Below are 28,000 nucleotides of genomic sequence, written 5' to 3'. Positions count from 1 at the left end.
TCTTCTTCCTCACTGAAAAGTCCAAAATACATCAAAATGAAAATATTGTTTATTTCAATAGTTAAACTTCTGGACACAAGTCCATTCTCAGTGTATGTGTGTGCATTAGATGTTTCAGGGTTCCACATCCCACTTGTGGCTTTCGAACCACTTGTGATGTCAACAATTATGCTGGTATGTAATGTCTTAAATTCAAAAAGACTTAACATGAGCACAGAGAAACTTTCCTCTCCTCTCAGCAGATCAATGTGAAAACATCTTTCTCATGTAGCAAGTAGTGGAGGTGGACTTTAAATTGTGTTAATAACTTTTCTCTCAGTTTTGGCTTTTGAGATGTTTATAAGGTTGGAGTGCAGAACTTTTGTCCTTTCTGGCATTGAGAGTAATTACAAAAACACAGTTGACAGATGTGTATGTCATAGATTCTGCTTTGGTCTACTCCACTGCTACTGTTGCAGCTGTAAAACGTGGATAAATAGTTTTGAGTGTGACACAACCCCCGTACAAAATGACTCATTTCACTGTCAGAATTTGATCCATTCAGTCTGATGACATGTGGTAAGTCTACACGAGCCGCATGATTAAGTTATTTCATCCCCTTTCAATTTAGCAGAAAGCTCATCGGAAGTTAGCCACTTGGCCAGTGGATGTATTGCACATTAAATATTGTGAAATAGTATATTGTGAAATACTTAGCTTTACCTGATGCTGATAGACTTAATAAGTCATGTGTGAACTCATTTGGCAAGGGCTTGAACGTAACAGACATTCATTTAAAATGTAAATGTTCTGCATTGCAGGTTTATGAAATATAATTACATAAAATTACACAAAGGCAAGAAGAACAAAACAAAATTTGTAATGAAAAGCCTTTAAACAGCAAGACAAAGAAGCAAAGATTAAAAAAGAAAAGAAAAAAGCAGAGGAGAGGGTGGGCAACCACCAGCATGGTTTTTATGTGAAGAGCAGCAGTTGTTATTTACTCCTCAATGGTCCCTGGTGGTTTGGGAAAATGAGGAAGCCCAGGTGCCTGTCAACAGGCCAGACTTTGATCAATGAGCCTCTGGGTAGCAATCACATTTTTCTGTTGTCTGTGTGATCTGAAGTTGGTGCATTTATATTTGAATCTCATGTTTATTAAAGCAGGAAACAAGAAACTGCCTTCTCTTTTCTTTTTTGCAGCACGCCAGGGTTTTTCTATTGGTGTGGGCACAGTGTCATATATCTATAATAAGTGGAAATAAATGGCTTGCTTTGCCTTTAAAGTGTTCTCCAGCTGTGCAGCCTGAAATAGTCTAATATGGAGCCCATCTCCATTTCACACAGCAACCAGATGTTCTACTGTACGCGTAGCTGAAGCACAGAGTTTCCTATAGGTACAGTGGGGACTGTTTTTATGCTATGAATATTAATTTGTCAATTGTTGATTTTACAAGGACAGATACAAACATAAGGACATCACAAGTAAATGCCTGTAGTGCTGTAAATTATTTTTAGCTAATGTCAGCTAGTTGATAATGCCTGTCCTTGGAGTGGGGGCGGGACAAACACGTAGGCATTGGAGCTCAGCAGGATGTGTTGCTCTCTTAACCATGAATTATTTTAGCATCTCTTATTCTTGACCAACCTGACAGGTTACGGCCATGTAGTTATGACGGTGTGTGAAAAGTGGCTGTTATTATGCTCTTTAGACTGTGACATTTATGCTAAGTATACATCGCATTCATCTTCTCTTCTATCCATATATATAATACAGTGTGCAGTATGTGTACTGACTCTAGGTGCATGATCAAAAACATAAAAACAGGCTGTGAGAGTGCAGTTTGCAATACCTGCATGGTATCACTTCATAATAAAGAACCTTGACCAATCAGACACATTCACCAGTGATAAATCAAATGATGAATGTAGCACCTAGTCCATACTTTAAACTTAACAATTTTGAAGTGATCTCAAAAATTGATTTGAGCAGCAAATACATACTAACTCACAGAAACGTAACTATTAAAAAGACCATGGGAGCAATCCTGTTGATGATATGTGTTAATAATTGCATAACGGTTGTTTAATTGGCATCAACTTTTAATTAAACTAAATTTAAACATAATTTGTGGTATAAAGGAGTAAAACGCTATAGGTAACACTGGATCTTTGAATATCTGCACTGTCTGTATGTTTTACACTGATGCTGCTGTATTTGTGTTGGATTTTAATAGTTCTGTCCGTGTCTGTTAAATCCTGTTTTGATGTCCTCTTCAAGAGCAGCAGCAGCACAGAGTCGTAACAAGTTCCCCTTAAGGGCCAATTAATCTTTTTCCTCTTCTATTTGTACAACAAATCCTGTTCAAACATTTTTTCCTCACCAGTATAATTCTGTTGACATATTTTCTACTAATTTACTATACAAACTATTTATGAAAGTGATCATTATGTGTCATTTTGCTCTGTGCTTCATCATTATTGTGCAATCACACCGAATTAACAACAAAGAGATGCTGAAAGTGTTCCTGTATTTCTCACTAATAATTAACACCTGCTAGTAGCAGCTTCCATGTTGGACGCACAGTTAGATAACACAGCATGCTTCTATCATTCAGCAGGGCTCATCTTTTTCAGGTTGTCACGCATTCTCAGTCATGTGATTTCTATAAAACGTACATGTAGTTCATTTGCTAAACATGCTAAACCATTTAAGTTCTGCAGGTTTGTGACACTACACCTGTTTAGTTATCTGAAGATGCACTAATATGGGATCACGAGATTAGATATCATTTCAAAATCAAAACTCTTCAGTCTTTCACTTCTAACATTATCCGTTTACCAGTGGCTGAACCATGGTTTGGTTTTAAGCGATATAGTTATGTAACAATTGTCCTAATAAAAAATGAAATATTGCATCTATTCCACATTAGAGACATTCAATCTGTTGATAAGAAATACAGTTGTAAAAATCTAATAAGAGGTGAGCAAAGTGTACATGAAGGATAAAAACAGCTTCATTTTGAAAGATAATTGGGAGATGATGATGGGAAATGAATTGTTCAACATCATGTTCATTCTCATTCATCTGTGATTTTTAAATTGGATTACTAGTTTGATGGGATCTCAGAAAAGCAGCTCTAGTAAATGTTCACATCCAATGAAGGATATGCGGAGGCTCATTCCTAGATTCACCAGAAATGATCTGGGGGATACATCAGACTCTCAGTGCAATTTTTCTATAAGTGCTCTTTTAAAGATTACATTCATGAAATTTCTGTTTTAGCAGACTCCTCACAGTGAAAAGAAGCAGAAAGAGGAAATGTAACAAAGCAACATAAGGATCCAGGTCAATTTCAAACCTATTATAACAGAGTCACCAAGACAGCCCCAGAAGTTTCCACTCTTTTATCCATTCCTGTGAACTGGAGGTGAGATGAATCGAACTGAACTTCTCCCTGATCATTTCAGTGGTATAACATGCTCACTGTATAAGAAGTAGAATATAAGAGGAATATATACTGTAGCTCTCTTCAACATCAAAGGCTGGTCACCATCATACATGATTAAAAAGATTCTTTGGTTTGAAATATTTTCATTAGTTGAGAGACATATTAGATTTGTAAGTAGTGCTAATCCATATCTGCCTTTAATTAATTTTTCAAACCAGCTGTAACATCAAATACTTAATTTCAGGATTTTTGGAGTAGGAATATTGTGGAGTTGTGTAGTGTAGTTAATGAATTTAAGCATAATGTGGTCAAAATAAATACTATGGAGGGAAAAAAAGGGACCTAAAATCAAACCCTGAGGTGCTCCGAGTGTTAGGTTGTTTGAGTGTGGGGGATTTTAGTTTTATTTAAGAAGAGAAGTTGTGATCTTCAGGTCAAACCAAGGACTTTTTACTTTGTCACGAACTAAAACAGCAATGAAATGTATTAAGTTGCAGTAATGCTTCTTCATTGTCTCGTTGGCTGCAGCAAGATCCTTTTAGCTATTTACTGTGGTTAAACAGAATCACACACACAAACACACACACCTGCACCTTGTTGCTTGCCAAGTACCTTTTTTATCCTGATTTGCTTTGTGCTCTTTCAGCAGGATTGTGTTATCATCAGAGAGGATGGAAAATCACCTCTGTGCAAATTGAAAGTACTTGGCCTTAATCCATGTTCGTGTTCGGGGCTCTCTTTATTCAGTTAAACACAGTCTCTATGTGTGTACACTGCTTCTGCGTGTATTTACATTTGAGTAAAAAGGAAACAATGAGAAAGTGAGGCTGAATACATCTATTCTAACTTGCTGAAGCAGAGGAAAATCCCTTCAATTAAGAATTCACTGAACGCTTGATGAACCTGCAAACAATGTGAAAAAGAAGCAGTTAAGTACTTCTTCCAGACTTTTAATAGTGTCCGGTTGCCTCTCCTGTTACTTTCATTTGTGTCACTGTGTTGACGTCAACATAAGCATGACCTTTTTCCCTTTGCCTGAATTAAATGAAACCGATCCAGGCAGATGTCAACAAAAGGGCACTGGGCAGGGTTGACCTTTCTCCCCATTTTGAGTCAGTGAGTGGGAAAAGGTACAATTTGGGGGATATTAGTGATTAGTCAAAGTCTGTCCTGTCTCCCTAACAACGCAAATATACACAGTCTGAGGAGGTGGCAGGCGAGCAAAGCGGCGACGCAACATTTTCTCTGAGACTGAACATTGAAGCGGTGGCATCTTAGTGATGTGATGATTATTATTAGCCTGGGAGCCAAATAAGCCATCCGTCATAATCATCCACGCTATATGAAAAACCAACATATAGACATAGAGTGTGAAGACAGGGTGCTGCAGGGTGAGGAAATGTCTTCTCCAGCTGAGCACTGACAATCAGAGACATCGTTTGTCTGTATGAGTCTCTGCCCTAAGGATGTTTCCAACACTATTTAGGGTTGCACACTGGTGCCATCTGAGGTATCGCTAAAAGAGCACATAAGTTCAGACTCAACTGCTTGGCTGTTTTTGTGAGAAGAGTAAAGTTATCTTATGAATAAGAAAAAAATGATTTATATATTAAGGTTAATAATTATCACACTTATTCTCAGGTTATTATAACGTCAAAGTCCTGGTTCGCCTTTGATCCTGCTTTTGATGCCAAATACTGTCATGGATTCACTCAATAATAAACAGTGAGGCCTCTTTCTTCAGTCCTTTAACTCCTCAAGGCTTTTTATCCAGTCACAATTCCAAAAAATTGCTCAGCCAATTTTCTTATGTAACGAAGGGTTGGTCAAAAGGTGTCCATAATATCAATTTACGTAGCTATCATCACTACCACATTCAAACTCCACAGGCTGTAACATCACCAAATTGCAATAAAGCTAAGCATAGGTACATAATTGTTGCATGTCTAAAGATTAAAGACCACACTCAATATACTTGATTATGGTCAAACACAATTGTTAAAGCAGCTCTCATTCACATAGAATTAGAGCACTACAGAGACTAGTAATACCCGTACACTAACCATTCCTCCAGTTCATGAAGCTCAGCTAGAAAGGTTTAGGAGGTGTTGTATGCTCGTATCCTTACATATGTCTCAAACTTTCAAACAGAAATACACCAAGAAGAATATTTGAATCCGGTCAAAAAATGGATTCATTGATTATTTGACAAAACATTTCAGAGCTTTCTCAGAGTTATCCCTTTTCATGGATGGTACCCATTTTGTTTAAACAAGATTCAGCCCATCCATCAGCTTGATGAGATGAAACACTGTACCTTATTTGCAAGCACCTGCTTTAAGAATAAGTCTCAATGAAGGTCTAATATGTTAGATTTTTACAGTTGGTCATTCAGTCAGTCCACCACTTTGGTCCAGGCTGATAAACCAGGCATGACCACGCAAGGATCCCTACTGCACGCAAGCTGTTTAGCTTAAGACGATCAAACACTATGGACCACTGTGCTGCAAGAGGCTCATCATCCAAATGTTAACAGTGTTTCCATTTAGAGCAAATATGAAAACACTGACAACAGGGCATGCATAAATCCACATTAACATCACATTAAAGCTGCTCACATTATCTAACTATCTAGTTTTGATTTGATTCTACAGCTGAATAAACAGCGTTGTTTCAGTCGCCCATATTCTTCACTGACTATTGCAGTAACAAGGCAAGCTGACAGCTTAATTTCAGGACTGAAGCTTCATTGCATCATTACATCTCGCCATTTTACATTGAATTGCAAAATAATATGCAGATCTGGCATCTCCAACTGCTTCTTCTTGCATGCAATAATTTATCATTTGCACACACTGTAGAATATAAATTAACAAAGCCCAACAATTCACCATGCCAACATCAACTGAGAAGGCTTAAGTGTGAATCAATAGTTTGACTAAAGTTGCCAACAATAGCCTCACAGCCCTTTTGCTTAATACAGTTGCTTAGTTTCACATCCATTAAATATCAAGTGCTGTGTACTTTCTATATATCCTGAAGAACACTGTTTACAAGACACGTTGTTTAATGATCTGCCTTGGGGCACAAACAATGCAAGGAACACCACCTTTGCTGCTGATGTCAACAGGGAGGTTATTTAGAATAATTAGCTCCTTGGAGAGGTGATATACTCTACAGGTATGCTGCTGATCCATATTAATGGCCAGTTTAGCTAAATGTTAAATATCACAACATGGTATTTGACATGACATTACTGAGTATAATTATTTAGCTCTCACTTATTTTCTGCCCACCTGAGTGATTGTGTGAATACTGATAGCAAATAGTGTCTCTGCCTAAATGTGAAAGGTTGTCAATGGCTGCACTCTCTCACTCTACTTCTCTTACCCTTTTCTCAACCTACCCCTCGTTCCGTAGAGACGGTGCTGACACGTGGGCCTGCGGGTGAAGCGCGGTTGTGTACTGGAGCATCTCACCGAATCAACAAAAGCCTCGCTGAAACACATCGCACCAGGCAGGAAACTGTGCTCTATTTAAATCTCTGCTTCTGACACTGAACACTGGCCTGTGTGGATATGCCTTCTTGTGCTGGAAGTTGCATTGCCTTCAATTTTTTTCCTAGTGTTTACAAATGATGAAATTCCAAATACCAAGCTGCAAGGCACCAAAACAGAAAAAGAAGGGTATAGGGGCGGTGATATTTGAGCTGTAAAGACTCAGGTTTGACACTCTCCAAAACGGAATCCTCAAGAGTTCACCACAGCTCAGCACAGAAAGCAGTGTTAAATAGTTCATACATATGAAATGAAGAAAACAGTTGCTGGGGGGAAAAAACAGCAGAAGAGCAGAAAACAGAAAAAAGGCAAGACAAGCACATGTCACATCACGGGATATTAAAGCCTCTTCTCCCTCCTGTGCTTTCTTTCCGCCCTTTTCTAGTTGCTAACAACCACTCCACATCAAGATGCTGCTCTCAGTGTGCGCCTGTGTGGGCCCTCTAATGGGTACCTGTGTAATTGGCTGGCTGACGGGCTGATAACTAACAGGCGTGAGACGAGGAGCTCTGGGAGACATCTGTCCTCGCTCTCCTTCTGTTGCCCTGTCACCATGACAGACACACATCTGTGAGTGAAGCAGCCAAAGCTGTGCTCTGAAAGGACTTCACTTTATTTTGATCGAAAATGAAAAGATCAGTGCATTCCCATCTAATATATACATCTATCCTTCACCTGCACTTTGAATCAGTATATGGGAGATTCGCTACCATGTATGTTAGTGAAACTCTAAAAATCTAACAAGTGGATATCTATGAACTGTTTCACTACAGTATTGTTTTACATTATTTGTATATATTATATAGTATTGTCAACTACTGTATATTAGAAAACTGACCCTTACATTAAAACTTTCATATGACATAAGTCATTGTAACTGACTTGTCTTATAATGTTTTAAATGTGTTTCTTGATTTTAGGCTGCCAACTCACACCTGGCTAGGGACAACAGATGAAAACTAGCCTCTGGGCTAATTCTGGCATAATTACAGAAATGTGTATTAATATGCACTGTCCCTGACAAATAAACAAATAAAAACTTACATGTCAATCAATGTGTACAATTCTGCAAATAATGTCTAAATACAATGTATTTGCCTATGTATCCAGATAATCCATTACAGCTCTTACAAGAATTCTATTGCTTATGTGTCAAGCCACTCTTTTTGCCTGAAAATATCAATAAAATTAACTTGCAAAAAGCAAAGGCAGTACAGTCACGGCACACCGTATCAAACAAACAGCATATGTTACTTTCTAATTTGTTCACACACCTTAAAGCAATTGTTTTTGACAGGCCATATGGCAACGAAAAGGGAGAAACAGCAGTTTGACAAATAATAGCCTCAAGTAGCAGGAAATGTGAGTGCATACATCAAAAAAGCAGCATATTGGAAATACTTTCCCTCAGTTGTCATGTCACTTTGACAGAGTCAGGAAACAGGAAATTTCACTAGCAGTTTGAGATGTGTGTAGAAAGAGCAGGCAGTAGACGGTAAGAGCAAATCTGATTCAACGAAGACTGAGGGTCATCCCACCGGTTAGACAGATCTAATCATGGACAGATCCAGTGCTAATACATCCTGAACGCTGACGGCTGCTTGGCACTTTTCTGAACCTCTAACCTCCTTATAAGGACAGCAAGTGAACACTGCTTCTACAAAATAGAAAAGCATAGTACTTGCAAAGTTTACATATTCTAAAGATATGTGCATGCTCAATCACTTTAAAAGTTCCAATCTAACTGCTAATAACATGCTAGTTAGGCATTGCTAGTTATTTATATTCACACATGCACCTTTTCATACATGCCATGGCAATGCAATAGTAGATGTGGAAGGGGGGTGGTGGTAGGTTGTGTGTGTGTGTGTGTGTGTGTGTGTGTGTGTGTGTGTGTGTGTGTGTGTGTGTGTGTGTGTGTGTGTGTGAGAGAGAGCAGATGTGTTATGGCCTAGAGTATGAAGTTAGCAGTGTAATGTTAGCAGTGTGAGTCTACAGTTAAGGCTATTTGTCAGTGAATAAATGCTCCTACTGTGCAATAAGAGATGTTTCTGGTGGAGCAGCATGTCCACCCGCTGAGTCACGTTAATCAGCTGGAGTGATGAGTGAATTTTAAATCCCTAATTACAAACCACTTTGCTATCTCTTTTTCATGGATCTCACACCCCGCAATGCTCACCAAAACTTTGCTTTTGGGTAATTAATATTGTGGAAATGATTTGGATTGTGATATTAAATATAAGATCATAATTTCAAACAGAAGAACAGTGTGTGTTTTGTTGCACCAAACACACACACACACACACACTGACTTTTAAAAGGGATCTGTTGCTTGAATTAGAAGAGGCATTGCTTTTTTTGTGTTTTGTTGTGCATATTAATTACTCAAAGCTCAGTCAGATTGGGGATTTTGAATGATCATCTTAAGCTTGGCTCAGTGTCTGACGGAGCTTTGAATAATCGATATGGCTTTATGAAAGCAATACTACAGGAGCAAACATATACAAAAGAGTTATTTAAACCATTTTACATTCAAAAAATAGCACTGTTTATTCAGTGGAGTGCTTTCATTCACAATGCAGAAACTGAAATGTTACTAGTCCTTGAATTGGGAAATTGGTGGTACAGATTTCCTAGAATATTGATTCATATTCATATCAATTCATCATTCATGACCCCATGGAGGAAATGCTCCTGAATATTTCAGGGTAGACTGCATGTGTGAAAAAGGCTAGTAGACAATTATATTAACGGTGCATGTTACCCTGTGGTTGTTGGGAAATTAGAAAGTGGAAACCTAAGGTTTGGGGAGATAGCTCAGAAGTGTTTGGTTGTTTTTGAAGTAACCTGTAGGGGATTCCTCTGTGGTTTCTTCTGTGTTTGATGCAGTTGCTTACAATGCTTCTGTGTGTTCTATGTAACCCTTGATAGGTTGATATGGTATTAATATTGTAGTGGTTGGTGTATGAAGTGATAAAAGTGAAAAAAAAAACAAGATTCATGCTAATTTCGCAAAAGTTATTAGATGACACACAACCTCAAGGAATATACTGAGAATACTTTGATATAATGTGCATGTATTTGAAAACTTTGTGAGAAGCCTTAAAAAAGAAGAATAGTGGGCCAAGTACAGAAGAGAGAAAGAGTGTGTATTGGTTCCCCTGTGAGCTCCCCAACAAAGAACAAATCATGTCAATAACTAAATCCTTATCTCTCCTTATCCATCTTAAAAGTGAGAGTGTGTGGGAGACAGTGTGTGAAAGACAGATTGAAGTGATACCTTGAGTCCCCCGCACTCTGCTGCTGATCCCTGGTCCACTCCGGTGATGTAAATACCCAATGCATATTCAGCTCCCCCTCGGATCATTAGACCCAGAGACCGGCCATCATCCAGAACCAAGTTGACCTTTTAAAAACAGACAGAGGAAGAGATAGAAGGTAGAAGCAGGGGTTAAAGATTTGAAACAACGTGGGATAAAGACACTTCTTAAATATCAACACATCAAATGACATTTTGCCGTCTCAATTGTGTTGCCTGACGCGCTGCCAGATCTGCCTGTGGTGTCGGAGCTGTTCACAATTGAAAGGGGATATGAAACACACAATGCATAGAGGAAATGACAGCCCTGCTCTGAGCTGGTATTTGCAGGCACAAATAAAGAGTTTAAGGAGCTATTTCAATGTGGTGACTCAGAGTCAGTAATGAGAAAGCAGAAATTTTTTTGATTGGAGGAATGAATGTTGATATTGGTCAATCAGTTTGTTTACAAGACTCCACTGTGTTATTCCCCCTGATATGCAGTGCAGACAATATCTGATGTTGTTGCTGTCAGAAGGCAAATAATCCACCAACTGGAAATATTGGAGAGCTACAAGGTATGTCTGTTATTAACATACTGCTGTAGATATTCATTAATACCAACCAAGGAAATAGTTCACTGCACTAAAAATGATTAATGTGCTTCCTGCATTTGTAATAATGTAGCAGATAATGTAATGTAGTAATGTATTTAGTAGGTCACTTCTGACCTGGAAACCAAATTGAGTTTACTGGCTTCAAATTCTATCTCTTCAAACAAGAGTCTCAAATGAAGTTATAATACATTATGTGGACACAAGTGGACAACAATGCCAGATTATTTTATTTGTTTAAAAGCAGAACAATTTTTAACATTGTCACAAACAGCATGTGCAGTATGTCAATAAAAAAGTGGCATTTAAAAGTTTTGATTAGAATTAAGCATAAATCTGTTCATCGTCTGTAAAGAGTGAGACAACAATGTTTGCTTTTACCAAGTTACTGTTCATACCTAAGTGAATGTGTATATTATAGATGAAATCATCATATAAGTGCAAGTTATATCCCTGCATCTTAAACTGAAATCATTACTGAAGATGCCACTGATTACAGACTATACAAATGTATCATCTCTAACAGCTGGTATCAACTCAGGACAGAGGTTTCAGCTAAGACTAAATGACTAGCATACACTGCAGTATTTATATACTGCAGTGTTTATGCTGGGATCCAATTTTACATCCAAAATGTTTCCCCTCTCAAGATATACAGCTTTGGGATGAACGCCCAATGGCTATACTTCAAACTTTTAAAAATATATATAAATATATTTCAGGTAGTTGTAGTCATCTCAAGAAGGATTCAGAAATGAAGATGAGGTAATTTGCTGATATTTCAACTATTAAATTAAGCAGTGAAAGTAACTGAACCGGCACAGATTAAGACACCTTTCACTCCTATTCCTCTGCACTCTGCACACATCTGACATAAATTTACAAATGAAGACGTGATGCATTCAGCTGGAGACTGAACCTGACACATCTGGATGAAAGTGAGACCGACAAGCAGGAGGTAGAACTGGAGCAGCAGCACTAGGCATGCAGACGAGGACCTGGGCTTAGAGGCTTCACATCACAATGCTTATAGTTTGAAGATTAAGGTTGATTACAGACATTCAACATGGAATTATCTTATCTGACTGTTACTACTACTTAAATCCAGCTTCAATAGTTTCCTTCTCATTTCATTTTATAAAAGCTGTTGAATCTGTTGAATTTTAGTATTAAGTTACTTACATTAATAGATCTTTAGATTGTATTATTTGCCCTGATAATGCCAATATTACCAAGGGTCATATTGCTTATACTAAACTAATAGGTTGACAGCTCCAAATGCAGTATATACACAATACAAATGCAGCTATAGATATCAACCTCTACACACTTTTCCATATATTGATCTACAAAAGCATTTTGTGGTCTGATGCAGAGGCTGTAGGGTTTGATGAAGGGTTCACTTGTCTGATCAAACAGCTTTGTCTAACCCACTGGCAGCATTGGCAGGTATTATGCTCCTCTTTGTTCGGTCTAATCTTCAGGTGTGTCCCTTAACTGCAGCGACTGGCTTTGGCCTTTGAGCTTTTAGCTTTAGTTAATTTGGTAATCTTCTAAAGCCATATTTGTTCATGACACACAAGCTGAAACATTCCCCTCAATCACCTGCACTGGTGTATACAGTGCTGTAATTGCAATAAAGCACTGAACTTCTTAATGCTGTTTAAAGTTGCCTACCTCATCTTAACACTTAAGTAAAAAGGAAACTTTGTGCTGGGCTTCTTTTATCGTTCATTCTCGGCAACTTGGATGAGCTCACCTCATCGGTACATTTGAAAAGAGAAGACACCGCATTTAAAGTTCAGATTGGCGATCGGGAGAAGTTTAGTGGTAGCTTACCATTGCCAAACTTTAAATTGACTTTTTTTTTCCTCCAGCACAATGAGGCTTTGATTGCTTGGTGTGATCCTAATGCAGCTGTCCCTCGCCAAGATTGAAAAAGGGAGGAATCAGTTGCACTCTGGCGACTGCAAGCTGTGCAAATATCTCTATTAAACCATGTCAATTTCATCCTTCTTATATCCTGGCTGTGTGTGTAGGTTTGGCATGTGGCACTAGAGAATCTTGCTTTCATTCAGCACATATGGCACTGCGGCTCTTCCCTTTTAATAACAACTATCTGCATATTGGAGGTAAGCCAGCAACCTTTGCTGAGTGGGAGTGTGGAGGCATTCATGTTCTCTGTGACATTTATGCAGGACATGGAAAAATAGTCCTAATTATCTGACTCATCTTTCTTTTATTGGCAGCACATAGCAGTTCTTAAGGCTCATAGTGTTCCTGAGCATCAGCTGTTATCATAGAATTAATGAAATACGCTCTTTCTCTGTTAAAAGGAGTCGCAGTGGTCTAAATGTCTCTGTTTTGTAAGCACTGGAATCTGAAGTGGCATTCATAGAGCATTTGTTTGGGATAGAGCGATTCCTGAAGTGTGTTGTTCATGTTGTGTGAAATTAACACTGCATGTTTGAACAGCTAAACAGAGACATTCCCCCTCACTAACACATGATAGCCACTTACTAAGTTACTAAAGTACTTTTATTACTGCCACTTTTTCTTTTATGTGAAGCACCTCATGGAATGTACAAATTCACAAACCAATTTAGCCGTCTGCAGGGGCGTAGCCTAACGTGCCATCCTGTGCTAACATAAAGGACAGGAAAAGTAATAGCAGTGGCAGTTTTGACCTGCGACACTGTGTCAATACGGTGTTTGAGTCACCCCTAAACTTTGAAAAGCTCATGGAAGCTATTCCAACAGATAGCACATTGACAAATGTTCAGATGACAGATTTTTCTCTCCGATTTAATAGCACATTTCAAACTCAGAAGTGGATATCCATTTCTTTTTAAACAAGAGCAAAGAAGCTGAAACTATTTACTTGACACCGTATTAATATTTTCTAAATGTTGTCTGGGTGTCACTAATAACAGCCTATATTGACAGGAGCTGAGGCTGGCAAGATCAATGTGCGGCTTTCAGGTGATAAAAAATTTAAAGTTCCAGTGTAATAAATCTTTAAAAGCTCTGACAGATCCTTCACTGCAGGTCATTAAGTGGTGACAGGGTTTTGTGGAACTGAAGGTCCAATTACTGTTATTGTTTAAGTTTTTGAAGAAAAAAAATCTGTGTCCATCACTTTTTTGGGTCCATTAAAGTGTCTTACTATTATAATTTGCTTTTGCTCTTCCAAACTGCTCTCAAAGTCACCCTGCTCAGACATGTTGGAAGCAGATAATAATGTGACTTGCCAACCTTCAAGTTCTCTAACAGCCATTAAAGCTCGGCATTGCAGATATAACTGCAGCATGATTCTACAAATGCATGACCTTATTTTCTCATATATATAAAAGGAAGTGGTTGTGGTGGATAAATTAGTAGAATTTTGATGTTTCGAGAACTGCTGTATTTTTTCAGATTAACTATCGAAAGCAAGGACTGATGAAGGTCTGTGTTTCATGTTTGCCCGATCAGGTTAATGTTCATGTTCATGAGTTCAATAAGCGTTCATGTTCACTTATTCTCTGATTCATTCAATAACCGCAATGACTGAAGGGAAAACTGTTTGATTGCTTTTCCCTCCCTACAAGTTCATATGAAAAACATGAAGTCATGTACAAAAACAGGCCCTGCAGTCACAGAGTTGGAGTGTGATGAGTTACATGACAGAGCTCAGCAACAAGGACTTTTTCAACATCATCAGAAATTGAAAAAAAAACTGTCCATAACTAGGCTTAATGTGAAAAGAAGAGCTATAAATCTTTTCTTAGTTTTCTCAGTCCTGAAGCTGCATCACAGCACGATGCCTGTTACAGAAGCAACATTTTAGTTGATATCCTTAAAGAAAGCTGAATATGATTTTTAAGGATATTTGTTACCGTAATTATGATTAATGAATCAAGCTGTTGTAGAGTCTTTTGCTTACTTCAGCATGCTTAATTTATTCTCACCAATTTACATTCTTCATTAATATTTTATTTTTTCTTGTGTTTACATTCGAAGTTTTAGAGAAATTAGAGAAATTCTACAGGCAAGTGTAATGTGGTTGGTAACCTTTTTAGCAAGCGGAAACTGTTTAAAGTGCATAATGAATGTGAGGAATGTCAAATGTTTTGACAGGATGAAATTAGATTAAAAATGATAGATTATATTTAGTAACAATCTGTAGGCATATTATCCAAAAGTAAAATATTTGCTTGTGTTATCCTGATAGTATCATTAGTTAGAGGATGTAATGCACACACTGCTTAAATAATCCAGCCAACCAATGTTTTGTTTCACCTTCTTCTCATCTCCGTCCTGCAGTAGCTGCATGTTACTGCGTCGCTGGCTGTCAGTTCTTCTCAGGGTGGCGCTCCGATGCTCAGGCAGGTCAGGAGGAGGTGACACGCTCCGACCCTGAGGGTCAACCCAGGTATAAACATGGTTGGTGACATAGCCGCCTGGAATCCGGCCAACAGATCGTACAGAGAGACACAGCTTTTTACTGCCCTTCAGCACCTGTGGAGAGGAGAGGAGAGATTCAGCCCACGTTAAAAGCAAAAGTAACACATTTTTCCATTCTCAAAACGTGTGAATACACACAAATCCACACGTCAATCAATTTTATTTTATTCTATTTTATAAGGCTGTAGCATTCGCCCACACACACTTGGGCCCAGATACAGCATGTTGTTGTAGCAGTCAACTAAGTGAGACACAACACTAAAACAGGCTGAAGAAGATATTTGGGAGAAAATTAAAGATTACATAGAAGCAATCCATTCTGCAGTGCTTCTCTGCTGTCCAGAAACCCCCAAATGACCAAACACTTACCCACATACACACACAAACACACACAACAGCAAATACATTTCTACTGAAAATTGCTGTTGGCTGTGCCTCATTGCCTTCTGATAGGTTGCTGTACGTGCAATCCCTCTGCAGATCAATATATTCCCATGTGTCCCGTGGTCTGGAGAAATCAGACTGAAAGGGGGTGAGAACTTAATGATCAAATCATCTTTATGCAGCACAAACACAAATAGCACCTTAACTTTCAATTCAGAGTAAAAATGGTTACAAACACTGATCTTTAAAAGGTCTATAAGACAATCTACTACTTCTGCAATCACTTTATGAGTTTTGAACAGATTGGAAAGGTTTCTTTATGGAAATGTTTCATTTTGCTACCATCAATGTGTGTTAAAGACTATAGACATATCATATCATCCATTTCAGAGTCACAGCTACAGTTGATTGCATGTATTACATATTTTTACCCAGGAACTATCTCTACCTCCATCTCCAGCCACTTGAATCAGTAATCTTGTTCCTTCAGTGTTTGCCCAAATCTCATGGACACTGTCTTGGGATTGAACCATTACTGACTGGGAGATTGAAAGGTTTAGAGCTGTCCTTTAACCACTCTGGGAAAGTAAAAAGCCTCCATTACTGCAGCCGAGGGACATCAGACATCACAATCTGACAAAAAAACAAAAATGACAACATCGTCTGCAAACAGGCGCGATATCTACACAACATCACCACAGCTGCCTTGACATCCTGTACATTAATTACCAGCAAACAAGAAGGGTGACATGGTGAACACTTAACAACATCTGTTGCATGAAACCAAACCAAAATTCTTCCTTATTTGATTATAGGTGATTAGTTGTTGCTTGGCGTCCCTAAAACCCCCAAACACATTGTACTTCCTGGACCAATTAGGTGATTTTTACTTAATGGAAATGTCATAGTTCTCTCTCTTCTCTTTATGTTAAATATATTCATAACTGTCTGCTGCTTGCATTAATGTTGCTTTTGAGAGTAATTTTAACTATTGGTGTACTTGGAGTTTTATTATGAATGAAAAGTGCTGTACAAAGTAAATGTAATACTATTATTACTATCAGTGTTTCCTCTATAATTGTACAGGCCTGGTGGACAATGACAACATCCACCAAGCCAAATCTAAAAAATAAACACCAATATCCATCCACTCAGAAATCAATAGCATTTAGGGGCCTCACTGTGCAGTACAAATGTGAGTTGACTTCCGTGTCATTGCCTTGGAAACGCTTGGTAGCAAAACTCCTTTAAGGAATAGGGCAATGCATAATGTGTGTAGCTAGCCACCGCCACCCCAAAGCAGCCAACCTAGGGGAAACACTGACTTTTGTTCAGTCTTTTGTATCCCTGTTTTGTAAATGTAACCTATACAGTATGTAATTTTGATACATGTTCCATGCTGGTTTTTGTATTCAATAAAAATTTCAGTGTCAAATAAATCTATATATCTACAGTCATAATGAATTTGAAGTGATTATTTCCTGCTAACTCTGTATGTAAGGTTGGTGAAAAGACTTCTCAGCATAGCTTAGGTATTCAAGTGAATGCTGAGTGAAACACAATGTCCCTCCATTCTCTCCTGTAATGAGCCACAAATACATCTATCCCTCACATCAACCTTCTTCCAACAATACTTCCAAAAATATCTCCTGTTGAAATGCATATCAGCATAATGTTACAAGCAACAACTCAAATTATGTTGCAGATTTCAGAGGTGGCACGTCTCCTTGAGCATTACGATCCAACTGAGTCAATTTCACGATCCTGATTTGTGCTGAGAGATAATAACTTCAATTCTGTGACAACAAAACCTTGTCAGCATCAAAGATCCCTGACTGGACCAAAATGACTGTCATCACTCCCTCCCACTTTCACCTCATCACTTCTTTATGGGCTGCATCAATGCAGGAATATAGATAAAAGTATGCAGTTCTTCAACATAGGCACCGCTGGTGGCCTTTACTGACAGAAAGAGTGAAGGACAAAATAAGAAAAAGAGAGAGACACACACATACACAAAAAAAAATCAAAAAATCAGTGTGAAGTCAGAAAGCCAAATTGCCTGTCTCCAGGATTTTATTATTGTGTCATCATTCTGACACTTTTGATGACAAAGTCCATCTCTTTGTTGGAACAACACCAGCACATGACATCTGTCACATGTCTCTGAGCCGTCAGACATCACCAGGGGGGTCATGGGAAAAGAAATGCAATCAGGATGGCACCGTTGGCAAACTGAACATACACACACAGAGCAAAGAAGACAGATAAGGTAAAAATAAATGAATAAATGAGGAAGGTGATGAGACAGCCTCAAGGAGATCCGCGGAACACAAAAAGTAAATTATTAAATATATGGAAATTAAATTGATGCTTGTGTTTCAAAGTCACAGTTTCCCTAAGGCTTACCATTGTACAAAACAGTCAAATATATTGATTTATATTTGTATATTAATAGAAAAAGCTTTATACTGTATGTAGGAAAAAAACAAGTATGAAGGACACACTGTACACTATTATTATGGAATTGGGCCATGGCTATAATTATGTTAAGATTAGTTGTTTTAGAGAAGCATTGAAATCTCTGCGGGAGGATGCCGATATCACTGCAGATCTTTACAAATTGAACTTGAAGAAGTTTTTAATTGCATTACAGCATCCACATTCTCAAGAAGACATTTAACAGAAATTACTGGCGGGGCTTCTTTATTTGGTGATGGTTTGATCGATGAACACCGGCCACTCTCTCTTGGATGCTTTTTCCGAGCAAGCTACAGCACATCACTTTGATTGATAATTCCAAACAGGCTCTATCATGGTGCGTGCTGGTCCGGGAAATTCAACTGCATTTTAGAGGAAATGGAAGAAGGCGGCAAAATGAGCAATGTTTAGATGCGATGAGAAGCAAGAACGGGGGGGAGTCAGGGCAAAATGACAGATGAGGAGAAAAGGAAAGACGAGGGAGGGGTTTAACAGGTTGCTCCCCGTCCTGTGGGTAAGAAACAGCGGTAATCGACTTAAGAGCCGTGCTACAATGGTCCTAATGCATCATTCCTGGAGAAAAAGTGCTGATTATTACAACGGGGTTGATGAACTTCGGCTCTGCCTGCGTGCAGAACAAACATCGCTAGGGAAATAATGGAAAATATACCAGGGCATAAATGGGAAATGGCAATGGCAGGTAAACTGCTTTCAGACGATGCTGTGAAAAGAAACAATACGCTCTCATGAGAGTTCAGGCAATCCATTTTATACACAAAAAGCCAAGAGCACAGAGCCCTGCGGTGGAGGCCATCCAATTCCATCACTTCTAAATGCACATTTGTGTACTGTACAAGCTTTAGAGCTACATTGTAAGATGTGAGGGATTGAACCATATTATAGAGAGAGTGTGTATTAAATGGCCCAACAGTGTTGTTAAGAAGCAACATCTCTGAAAGTCCTCAAAAATCATTAAGCCATGTTTGTGTGTGTGTGTCAATGCGTATGTGTGACTACACAACTAATCAAAGTAAATGAGATGTGCGCAGGCTGCTGCACACACAAGATTATTTAATAAAATCTGACAACAAGAACAACCCAGCTCTTCTGAATCTTGTTAACGAGAGGAAATGAAGAAACAGCACAAAAACAAGTCACGCAGTCTCAATTTTTAGAGTAAAACACAAGCAAACAATAGAGTGTGTCTGGATGCTGTGGAGGCTTACACATATATTCAGGTTTTCTCACAGAGAGTAAACGGCAGATTCACTGAGGAGTGATGGAGACTTTGTTCAAGGGAAAGTAGTCGGTATACGTCAAAAACTCTATTCTGGCTCATGTTGTTTTATATCATAAAAAAACATTTATAAAAAAGACTGAGAATGTGAAAAATCTGAGAAAGATGTTGCTAAATTGAGGGTCAGGGTGTCCAATACTGGACCAATACTATTCACCTTATATATGCTTCCTTTTCCATTATTCGGAAACCCTCCATCAATCTTCATTGTTATGCAGATGATACTTAATTATATCTATCAGATACATCCAGATGAATCCAAAGAATGAACTAAACTATAAGCATGCCTTAAGGACATAAAGGCCTGGATGACGTGCAACTTTCTGCTTTGTGTTTGTCCCCAAATACCTTAGAAACACATTATCTAATGATATAACTACTCTGGCCTCCAGCCACACTGTAAGGAACCTAGGAGTTATATTTGATCAGGTATGTCCTTCAATTCCCATATAAAACTAATTTCAAGGACTGCCTTTTTTTCCATCTATGAAATATTACAAAAATCAGACACACCATGTCTCAAAATGACACTCTCCCTCGCAACCCCAACTAGTGGAGGCAGATGGCTGCCCAATTAGAGCCCGGTTCTGCCTAAGGGTTCTTCCCGTTAAAAGGGAGTTTTTTCTTACCACTGTCTCCAAGTGCTTGCTCATGTGGGAATGTTGGGTCTCTTTAAATTAAATCTAAACCTACTCCATGTGTAAAGTGCCTTGAGATTACTTTTTTGTGATTTGGTGCTATATAAATATAGATTGATTGATTGAATTGGCAAAATGAAGCCCCAAATGTAATTAAAGCTGTAGTGCTCTACCTGGTGTCTGCTACAAAAACAAAAAGTCTCTGTTTTCATGAGGGTTGGGATGAGGTTTGCGGTATGAACAGGTGGATTAATGACAGCTAAGGCAAAAGTAAAGTGTCTGTGAGTCGTCTGTTAAAAGCATTTCTTCTGTGGTGCTGTCAGATGATTTGGCTGCAAGGTTGAAACCACTTCATGCTAATTGTTGCTTCTACGTCGTCACAAACTCTCTTAACGCACAAGCTAAGTCAAGTGAAAGAAAACCAAATGATCTGAGTGCACAGTCCAAACAAACACAGTGACCTGAAAGCACACAGATCACATGTAAGAAACTGATACAAAGTACAACCAGGTTAACTGTATGTCACCCTGCTTATTTACCCTCAACTACTGGAGATCTATGTTACACAGACACAAACACACACCTGTGAGAAAAATCAAATGTCATGATTACACATTACACAAACAGAACACAAGCTGCGTGACATTTTGTATACACAGAACACTTAAGCATGCAAAACAAGGACTTAAACTTCTACATTAAACCTCAATTAACAGGAAAGATGTCTATGTCTCTATCAACCAAGTGCTCCACAATAAGGCATTAGATGCAGGCTTAAAAAAAGAAAAAAGTTAGGACAGTAATGTAGTGACATACTCACAATGTCTCGCTCATTATATAAACATTTTTTCAATATTACCTGCAAACTATTGTTGAAGACTGACCCAAAGAGGGAGTTCAAGATGTGTGTTCATGTTTGTAAGTTATCAAAACAAGGATTCCAGCTATGTAAGTGGATAATGGAGTGGAATGATGTCAAACAAGGGGTCACCAAATATAAATCCCCCCCTTCAGTTTCAGATTTTTTTCTTAAAGGCGAGCACAGGCCAAGTGATTTATAGAGTAGGTATGTACAGTATGCTGTAGTAGACAAAAAAAGGCACTTTAATTGCAGTTGTACTTTATCTCACCCCTTAAAATGTGTTCCTGGCTTCAGTAACACTCAACGAAGGTGTCAAAATATCAGTGCAACATCCAAACACACACACACACACACACACACACACACACACACACACACACACAGCAGGAAGTGCTGGTGACATAAAAAATATAGATGGAACAAAACGGCAACACACAGCTTTCATGGCAATCTTTGTACTCCTGTTGGCATTGGGACTGTCAGAAGATTAAAAGGAGTGATTACTCTTTGCTTGCAGTGCTGCATCATGGTTTCACAGTGTGTTTGTCCAATTACAACAGCCGGCTGTGAAGGTAGGCCCGGTGAGCTCTGGAGAGCAGACAAGCTGTAAGAAAACTGGAATGTGTTTGTTTGATGGTTTTCTGGAAATCAGAATGTGGCTGGGAGGAAAGCGAATCTGTCAGCGGTGTGAATGGATCATAGTCATTGATGCTGTGCAGCGTTGGCACAATTTTCAAAGTCCGATCTATCTATCAGCTGTGTGTTTATGCCTTTGGGCCAAACATGTCACCGGCAGCGAGCGTGCCTGCGAGCCTGTCGATGAAGTGTTTCCCTCGACTGTGAGCGAGAGCTAAGAATAAACGCATGTGCTCGTTTCCACATCGGTTGAGTTTACAGACAAGTAAGACCTGCAATGTGCTGGTTTCACAGCACACAGGCCAGTGAGTCAGAATGCATTAGGAAAACAATATGTTACTTTCATCAATATTATTCGGTTTCATTGAGTTCAAAGACAGAAATACAGATCAAAACTGAAATCGAAAAGTATAGAGGAATGCTTTGCTTTAAGCACATTGGGAGAATGGTTTAGGACACCAAACCAGACCCTTTATACAAAGTGTAAATACAGCTGCAGGTCAATTTCAGTAAACTGCAGGTGAATCCATCAAATTAGCTTTTAAATTCGGTTCGAATCTCGATCCGGGGTCCTTTGCTGCATGTCACACCCCCCTCTCTCTCCCATGTTTCCTGTCAGTCTACTGATAAATAAAAGGCGTCTATGCCAACAAAATCTTAAAAAAAAAAATAATTTTTACTGAAAATTAATTGTAACTGTAATCATACAATATATAGGCTGATACCGATATATCTGTGACAGGCCAATATAATGTAATAATGTAATCTGTCTTCTTGTTTCAGCAGGTTGTTTCCAGAACGTTTCAATATTTTAATGAATTCTGTTTTTGAGAAAGAAGTGCTGCACAGTGCTGTTCATATGGTATTAACCATAAATAACACCATCCTAGGCAGAAACATAGTGCCACCCTCCGATACCCCGTTGCCCCAGTGAATAAGGGGCTCAGGATTGAGCTGCTACCTGTTCCCAAACCCACTAAGCCAATGCCACTTCCATATTTACATGTGATGTCAGAGGTGGGAGGCAATTCTGACTAACATTGCGACTCAGGAAGATTTTGTTTACATTCAGGTTTCAAACGTCTTTTTGAAAGGGTGTACTTTCATTATTACGCTATTATATTATCATCATATCATTGGCATGAAATTGTCTAAAAATGACAATAATATCATTTATTGCAATTATTTCTGGGACAGTATATCGTCCAACAAAAGCAATTACCATGACAGGCCTAAACATGACATTCTCCTTGTATTTTCTAACTGCACAGTGTACTGATCGTTTGTGTGTACTGCTTTGCCACGTGTGTGAGCATGCACATGCACATTTGTTGGACACAGACACAGTTTAGGCCCCAAATGAAGTAAACACTTAGAAGGATTAATGAGTAATTGACAAGGCCGCCAACACAGAGACTTAATGGAGGCAAGTCATCAATCACAAGGATTAGCCAGAGGGAAACATCCACAATAGCTCTGCCCAAGCCATCTCAGCTAATCCTCCCATTCTCCAATCCATCTCATACACTCTGGTTATCTCTGTAATTTGAATAAATGCCACAAACCACCTGCAAGCATGCACACACACACAAACACATATACATACATAACTGCACGATAGGGCACAAATACAAAATACAAATCTTTCTTTTCACCATTTGCTGCTGTTGAGTCCATCCTTTAGTCACACTTGGGGAAGACACTCCTTAAGATGTGTATCATCATGCCTACAAGGTCCCGATATTTCTAATCTATTGCCATTTATCATTTTAAGATGAACTGAGAGGCAAATCGATGCTGGTTCTTTGCAACTGACTGGGTGGTTAATATACATAGCTGTTATCACATTTACTGTGCCAGAGAAAGAGAAAACAGATCTGTCATTTTTTTGTTATCATTCGAAACAAGAACAGTGTTTGTTAAGAGTTCATATCTACAGATACTGCAGAGTCTGAGATGAACACATGCTGATGAATATTATGTTAAGTAAAAACTGATAAAATGGAGAGTTTGGTGTGTTGAGTCAGAGAGAGAGAGAGAGAGAGAGAGAGAGAGAGAGAGAGAGAGAGAGAGAGAGAGACAGATGTGTGATTGGTAGTATAAAGCTATAGGGGGAGATGGTGGGTTCATAATGGATTAGTTATATTATAGATTCTAATAGATTTGAATCAACTTACATAAAGCAAAGCATTTGCTGATTTCAGCCTCTCATGATGTGAGGATATGCTGCTCTTCTCTATTTTACATCACTGTATAAATGTAAGTTTTGGTTGGTCAGACAAGAGAAGCAATTTGAAGATGTCACTCTGGGCTTTGTGATGGGCACAATTCATAAACTAAAAGATCCAAAAAAAAAGATTTATATATAATGAAAGTCATTGTTAGTTGTAGCCCTAACACGGTTGCTCTAGGAAACATCCAATACATCCATAAATCCAGCACCTCCTGACTGCTCCATTGCAACCATAAAGCCCAAAAACTCAATGGGAATTTAGTGGCTTGTGTTTTAGCAACATCTGAAGAAACATAGACAGCTAATGGTTTTAAAATGATTCACAGCAATTGTTTGTATGTATATTCCATCTGAGTCATCATGATGTTCTCTATAATTTACTGCTGAGTGACTCTGTTTGAAACACCTGAAAGAAGGGATGGTGGTGGTGATGAACTTCCTGAATGTTGCTTGTTTATTGGACTTTTTCATTGAATCCTATGTTGGATTGGTACATTAGTACTGTTGCCACGGGTGCTTTTATAAAAGTTTCTAACCTGTGCCGTTGTGTGCCTCTAAAACCTTTTGAGATATAGTATGTAATATTATGTTTATGAATTCAAATTAATCTGACCTCACTTAAGCTACATACGTAGGTTCCTGGAATCTTGGAGCAATCGAAAAGGGCTTTTATAATTTATTGATATTTATTAATAAATTCTGTGGGTGTAACATACAGTATCTGTTGGTGTGGGCAGAAAGCCACAAAAACAAGAAAACTCAAACTCCACACCAAAGAAAGACTGAGATTTTTGACTCCCTTGCTGTAAAACAACTCTGCTAACTGCTGCTACAAAGTGTCTACAGAGGACACACAAATGTCCTAATTATGCAGAGATCAACATGAACAATGAATTGCCCAAAATTGTTCAAAAACAAAAAGACTGTCAGGATAGCTGGCAGGGCCATGGATCAATCTGCCCCCCACTCTCTCCTTTACACCAGTTCATTAATCAAACTCGCCTCCTATAGCTCTTCTCCTCCCTCTCATATCTCCTGTATTGAACGCCATATCTCTCAGCAGCAGTAATTTACGATGCCTCCTTCCGGACACAGATGCCTAACATCTTTCACTGATATTTACTCAGACTGAGAGAGAGCAAGTGTAAGAGAGAGGACAGATGATGAGAGCAGCGAAGGACGATTCAGAGCTCAATCTCTGCTCGAGTTCTGCTTGCACCTTTTCATCTAAATATGAATAGATTTCTCTCGTTCATATTGTACACCTGGGATCAGCTGCATTCATCATTCAATGTTTCGTAAAGCGTCTACAATCAGCTGTGATGCAACTGTCCCATTATTAACAGAGTATAAAAGAATCAATTGGTACTACCGCTGGAGAAGCAGCAACAGATGTGATTTCATTTTCCATAACAGAGCACTGAGCATAATCAAACTATTCACGTGCAGAATCCCTGTGGAGACCTTTCCTTGTGGATGTGTGTGCTTTTTAATGCCTCAGGGTTCATCACTCTTAGAAACAAGATGGCCATTGTATTGTAGGGACTTCTTCTGAGGTTGACTGCTTTGTTGGCGAGGTGGCGGCAGCATTATGGGGAATTGGAGAGGCTTGCGTTCACCATTATTCGCTCAACCGCAAACACATTACACACTGCCCTATTCATTAAAGGAGCCACACTACCAAGGGTTTCCTATGCAACAACACAGAAGTTGACTTTTAAAGTCCGAACTGCATTGCAGAGTGTTCAAAAACACTACAAGCTTCCTGATGAATGGATATCCAGCACTACTTTTGGCATTAAGAAAAAAATTTGGGCCTGGCAGGGGTTCTTGTTGGTCTGGCAGCCTGCCAGGTCTGTACAATTTTAGGGGAACCACTGGACTTTCTTTTATTCTAAACTATACAAAAGCTGACCTAAAGCTTTTACAATAGAAAACCTGCCAGTAAATGCAGGATTGACAATGGCATCTGTTTCTGCTGCTCACACCAAATCAATTAAAGCTGTTATCCATTCATGGACGCATTGATGTACCTCAGCATTGAGACGAGAGCTCCGCCTGGAGCCATTGGAAAAGTGTCTGAGATATCAGATGGGATGGTTTTAAGTAATTATCACTGCTTTAGCTAGGAGCCTTGCTGAAGGATATACCAGGACATACTGAGTCATAGCAGTTAGTCACTACGGTAAATTCAGAGAGGAGCAAAAAAGTGAGGGTGCTTAACTTAGTGTGAAAATGTAAATTAGGCCAAACCTATTATTTCATTGAGAATAATAAAGCAAGACTACATGCCTCATTTTCTCATTTTGAAGTTTCAGTCTGAAGAATTATTCACATATCAGACTGTGCCTTACAAAACTGATATGAACAAACTTCTTAACTTGCATGACGGATGCTTTTGGTTCCTGTCTTTAGTTTATTTGTCTGTTTGCAGGACTTCAGAAAAAACACAGATTTGGTGGAAAGTCAGACCTTGGGGCATAAAGCAAGAGAGAAGTGAAGTTCTGTTAAGTTTTACTTGAGAAAAATGCTAATCCTGGCAAGGCATAGCTGTGTTTAATATAATTAGGCTACCATACTGATATTTAACAGGTGAAATAATTACTCTGGTCATCATATTCGTTTTCTGTGTTAGTATGCTAACATTTGGTAATTAGAGATAATTAGCACTGCTAAGGCTAATGGGAATGTCACTAATCTTGCAGGCATTTGGTCTTCAACTACAGTACAGGACAAAATACATTTCTAAACTTGTAATGGTGCTACACGAAAAGTCAGAAGACCACCAATTCATCCTGTGGAAGACATTAACGTGCCTAACAATTTTCATGGCAATCCATCCAATATTTGTTTAGACATTTTACGCTGAACCACAAATGTCAGCCTTGTGGTTGTGCTAGATGAAAGGTCAAGGGATCACAAAAGTTGGTAGGTCTCAATAGTTTTAGAGATATTTCAGTCTGAACCAAAGTGGTGGGCCGATCCAGACACTGACTGACGGATCAAGATTGTGATCAATACTGTCATACCCTTCGGCATGGCTGTAAAACTGGTAAGTGGTTGCTGAGACTAACATTTGGGCCATTAATGCTTAACATTTTTTCTCATAACTACTGAATTACAAGACATAGAAAAAAATGTTGTGCAATCCTTGATACAGGAATAATGTATTATAATAATCCTGCCCATATGTGCCTGAACTAACTACTGCTACTGTGTTACATGTTTACCACATGACATATTTGGATGTGCCCATTTCTTTAAGGGTAGTGTATCTAATGCATTTTAATATAACCTGTTAACAAAGTCTTGCAGGTGACCTTTTTAAATTACCTATAGTTACGATTAAAGACATTGTGCAATTGCTTCCAAATCCTGATGACAGATGCAATATCAACTCTGAGCCAATCAATCAAAATGTGATGCCTATTCATCTGTGCTTACAGCAACATGATACACTGAAAGTGCTATAACTTTTTTATGCAGTTTTTAACAGTGGCTTGTAAAGCCTTAACATTCCCTGATAGGATTTATTTATTCTGAACACCTGACACAACATCTGCATTTTAATGCACCTCTGGATTTAGATGCAGACAAAACATGTTCTATAATAAAAATAAATAATTCATTGCACTGCCTGTGGAGGTATGCCCTCTGTAGTCTATATTTGGAGATGACATTTATGGCATCATAATGGAGAGACAAGAGAAAACATCTGATGCAAGCATTTTTTATGAAGGATATAAATTGTTCCATTTGGTTTACTTGGAAGGGAGAGATCCTCTGGCTTGGTTTCAAGTATTTACATCCTGTGGCCAGTACAACACACAACAATTGCATGAGTAGAGTTTAGAGTCTGTTGGTAAAGGTCATTTGCATTCACGGCTGACGAACCACACACATCGGGGGTCAAACAAGTGACTCCTCTGTCAGTGGGTGGCCTTTCTAACCGGCGGGCCACCTCACTGCTCACAAATGTACCAACTGCCTCTCTCCATCTGACGGCTTTATTCATCTGTCCTCATTTCCTTAAGAGGCACTCCTGCAGGCGAGAGACATGAATTATGGAAAACAGGCACAAGCGGGACATTGTGCATGTCTGAACAGTGTATAAGACGGTCTC

General features: G+C 38.7%; 1 protein-coding gene across 1 annotated transcript in view; it reads right to left on the bottom strand.

Annotated features, from left to right (window-relative positions):
- Positions 1–28,000, bottom strand: part of whrna (whirlin a) — a 123,650-nt gene that overhangs the window by 54,901 nt on the left and 40,749 nt on the right. Inside the window, exons 2-3 of the mRNA XM_053339409.1 lie at positions 15,182–15,400; positions 10,269–10,394 (exon numbers count right to left, since the gene is read on the bottom strand). Coding sequence (XP_053195384.1) covers positions 10,269–10,394; positions 15,182–15,400 — 345 coding nt within the window. The remainder of the gene's footprint in view (positions 1–10,268; positions 10,395–15,181; positions 15,401–28,000) is intronic.

This window comes from Scomber japonicus, chromosome 19 (assembly GCF_027409825.1).
Source record: "Scomber japonicus isolate fScoJap1 chromosome 19, fScoJap1.pri, whole genome shotgun sequence".
Taxonomy (NCBI): domain Eukaryota; kingdom Metazoa; phylum Chordata; class Actinopteri; order Scombriformes; family Scombridae; genus Scomber; species Scomber japonicus.
Note: the sequence above shows the minus strand (reverse complement) of the source record. Positions and strands in the feature narration are given on the sequence as shown.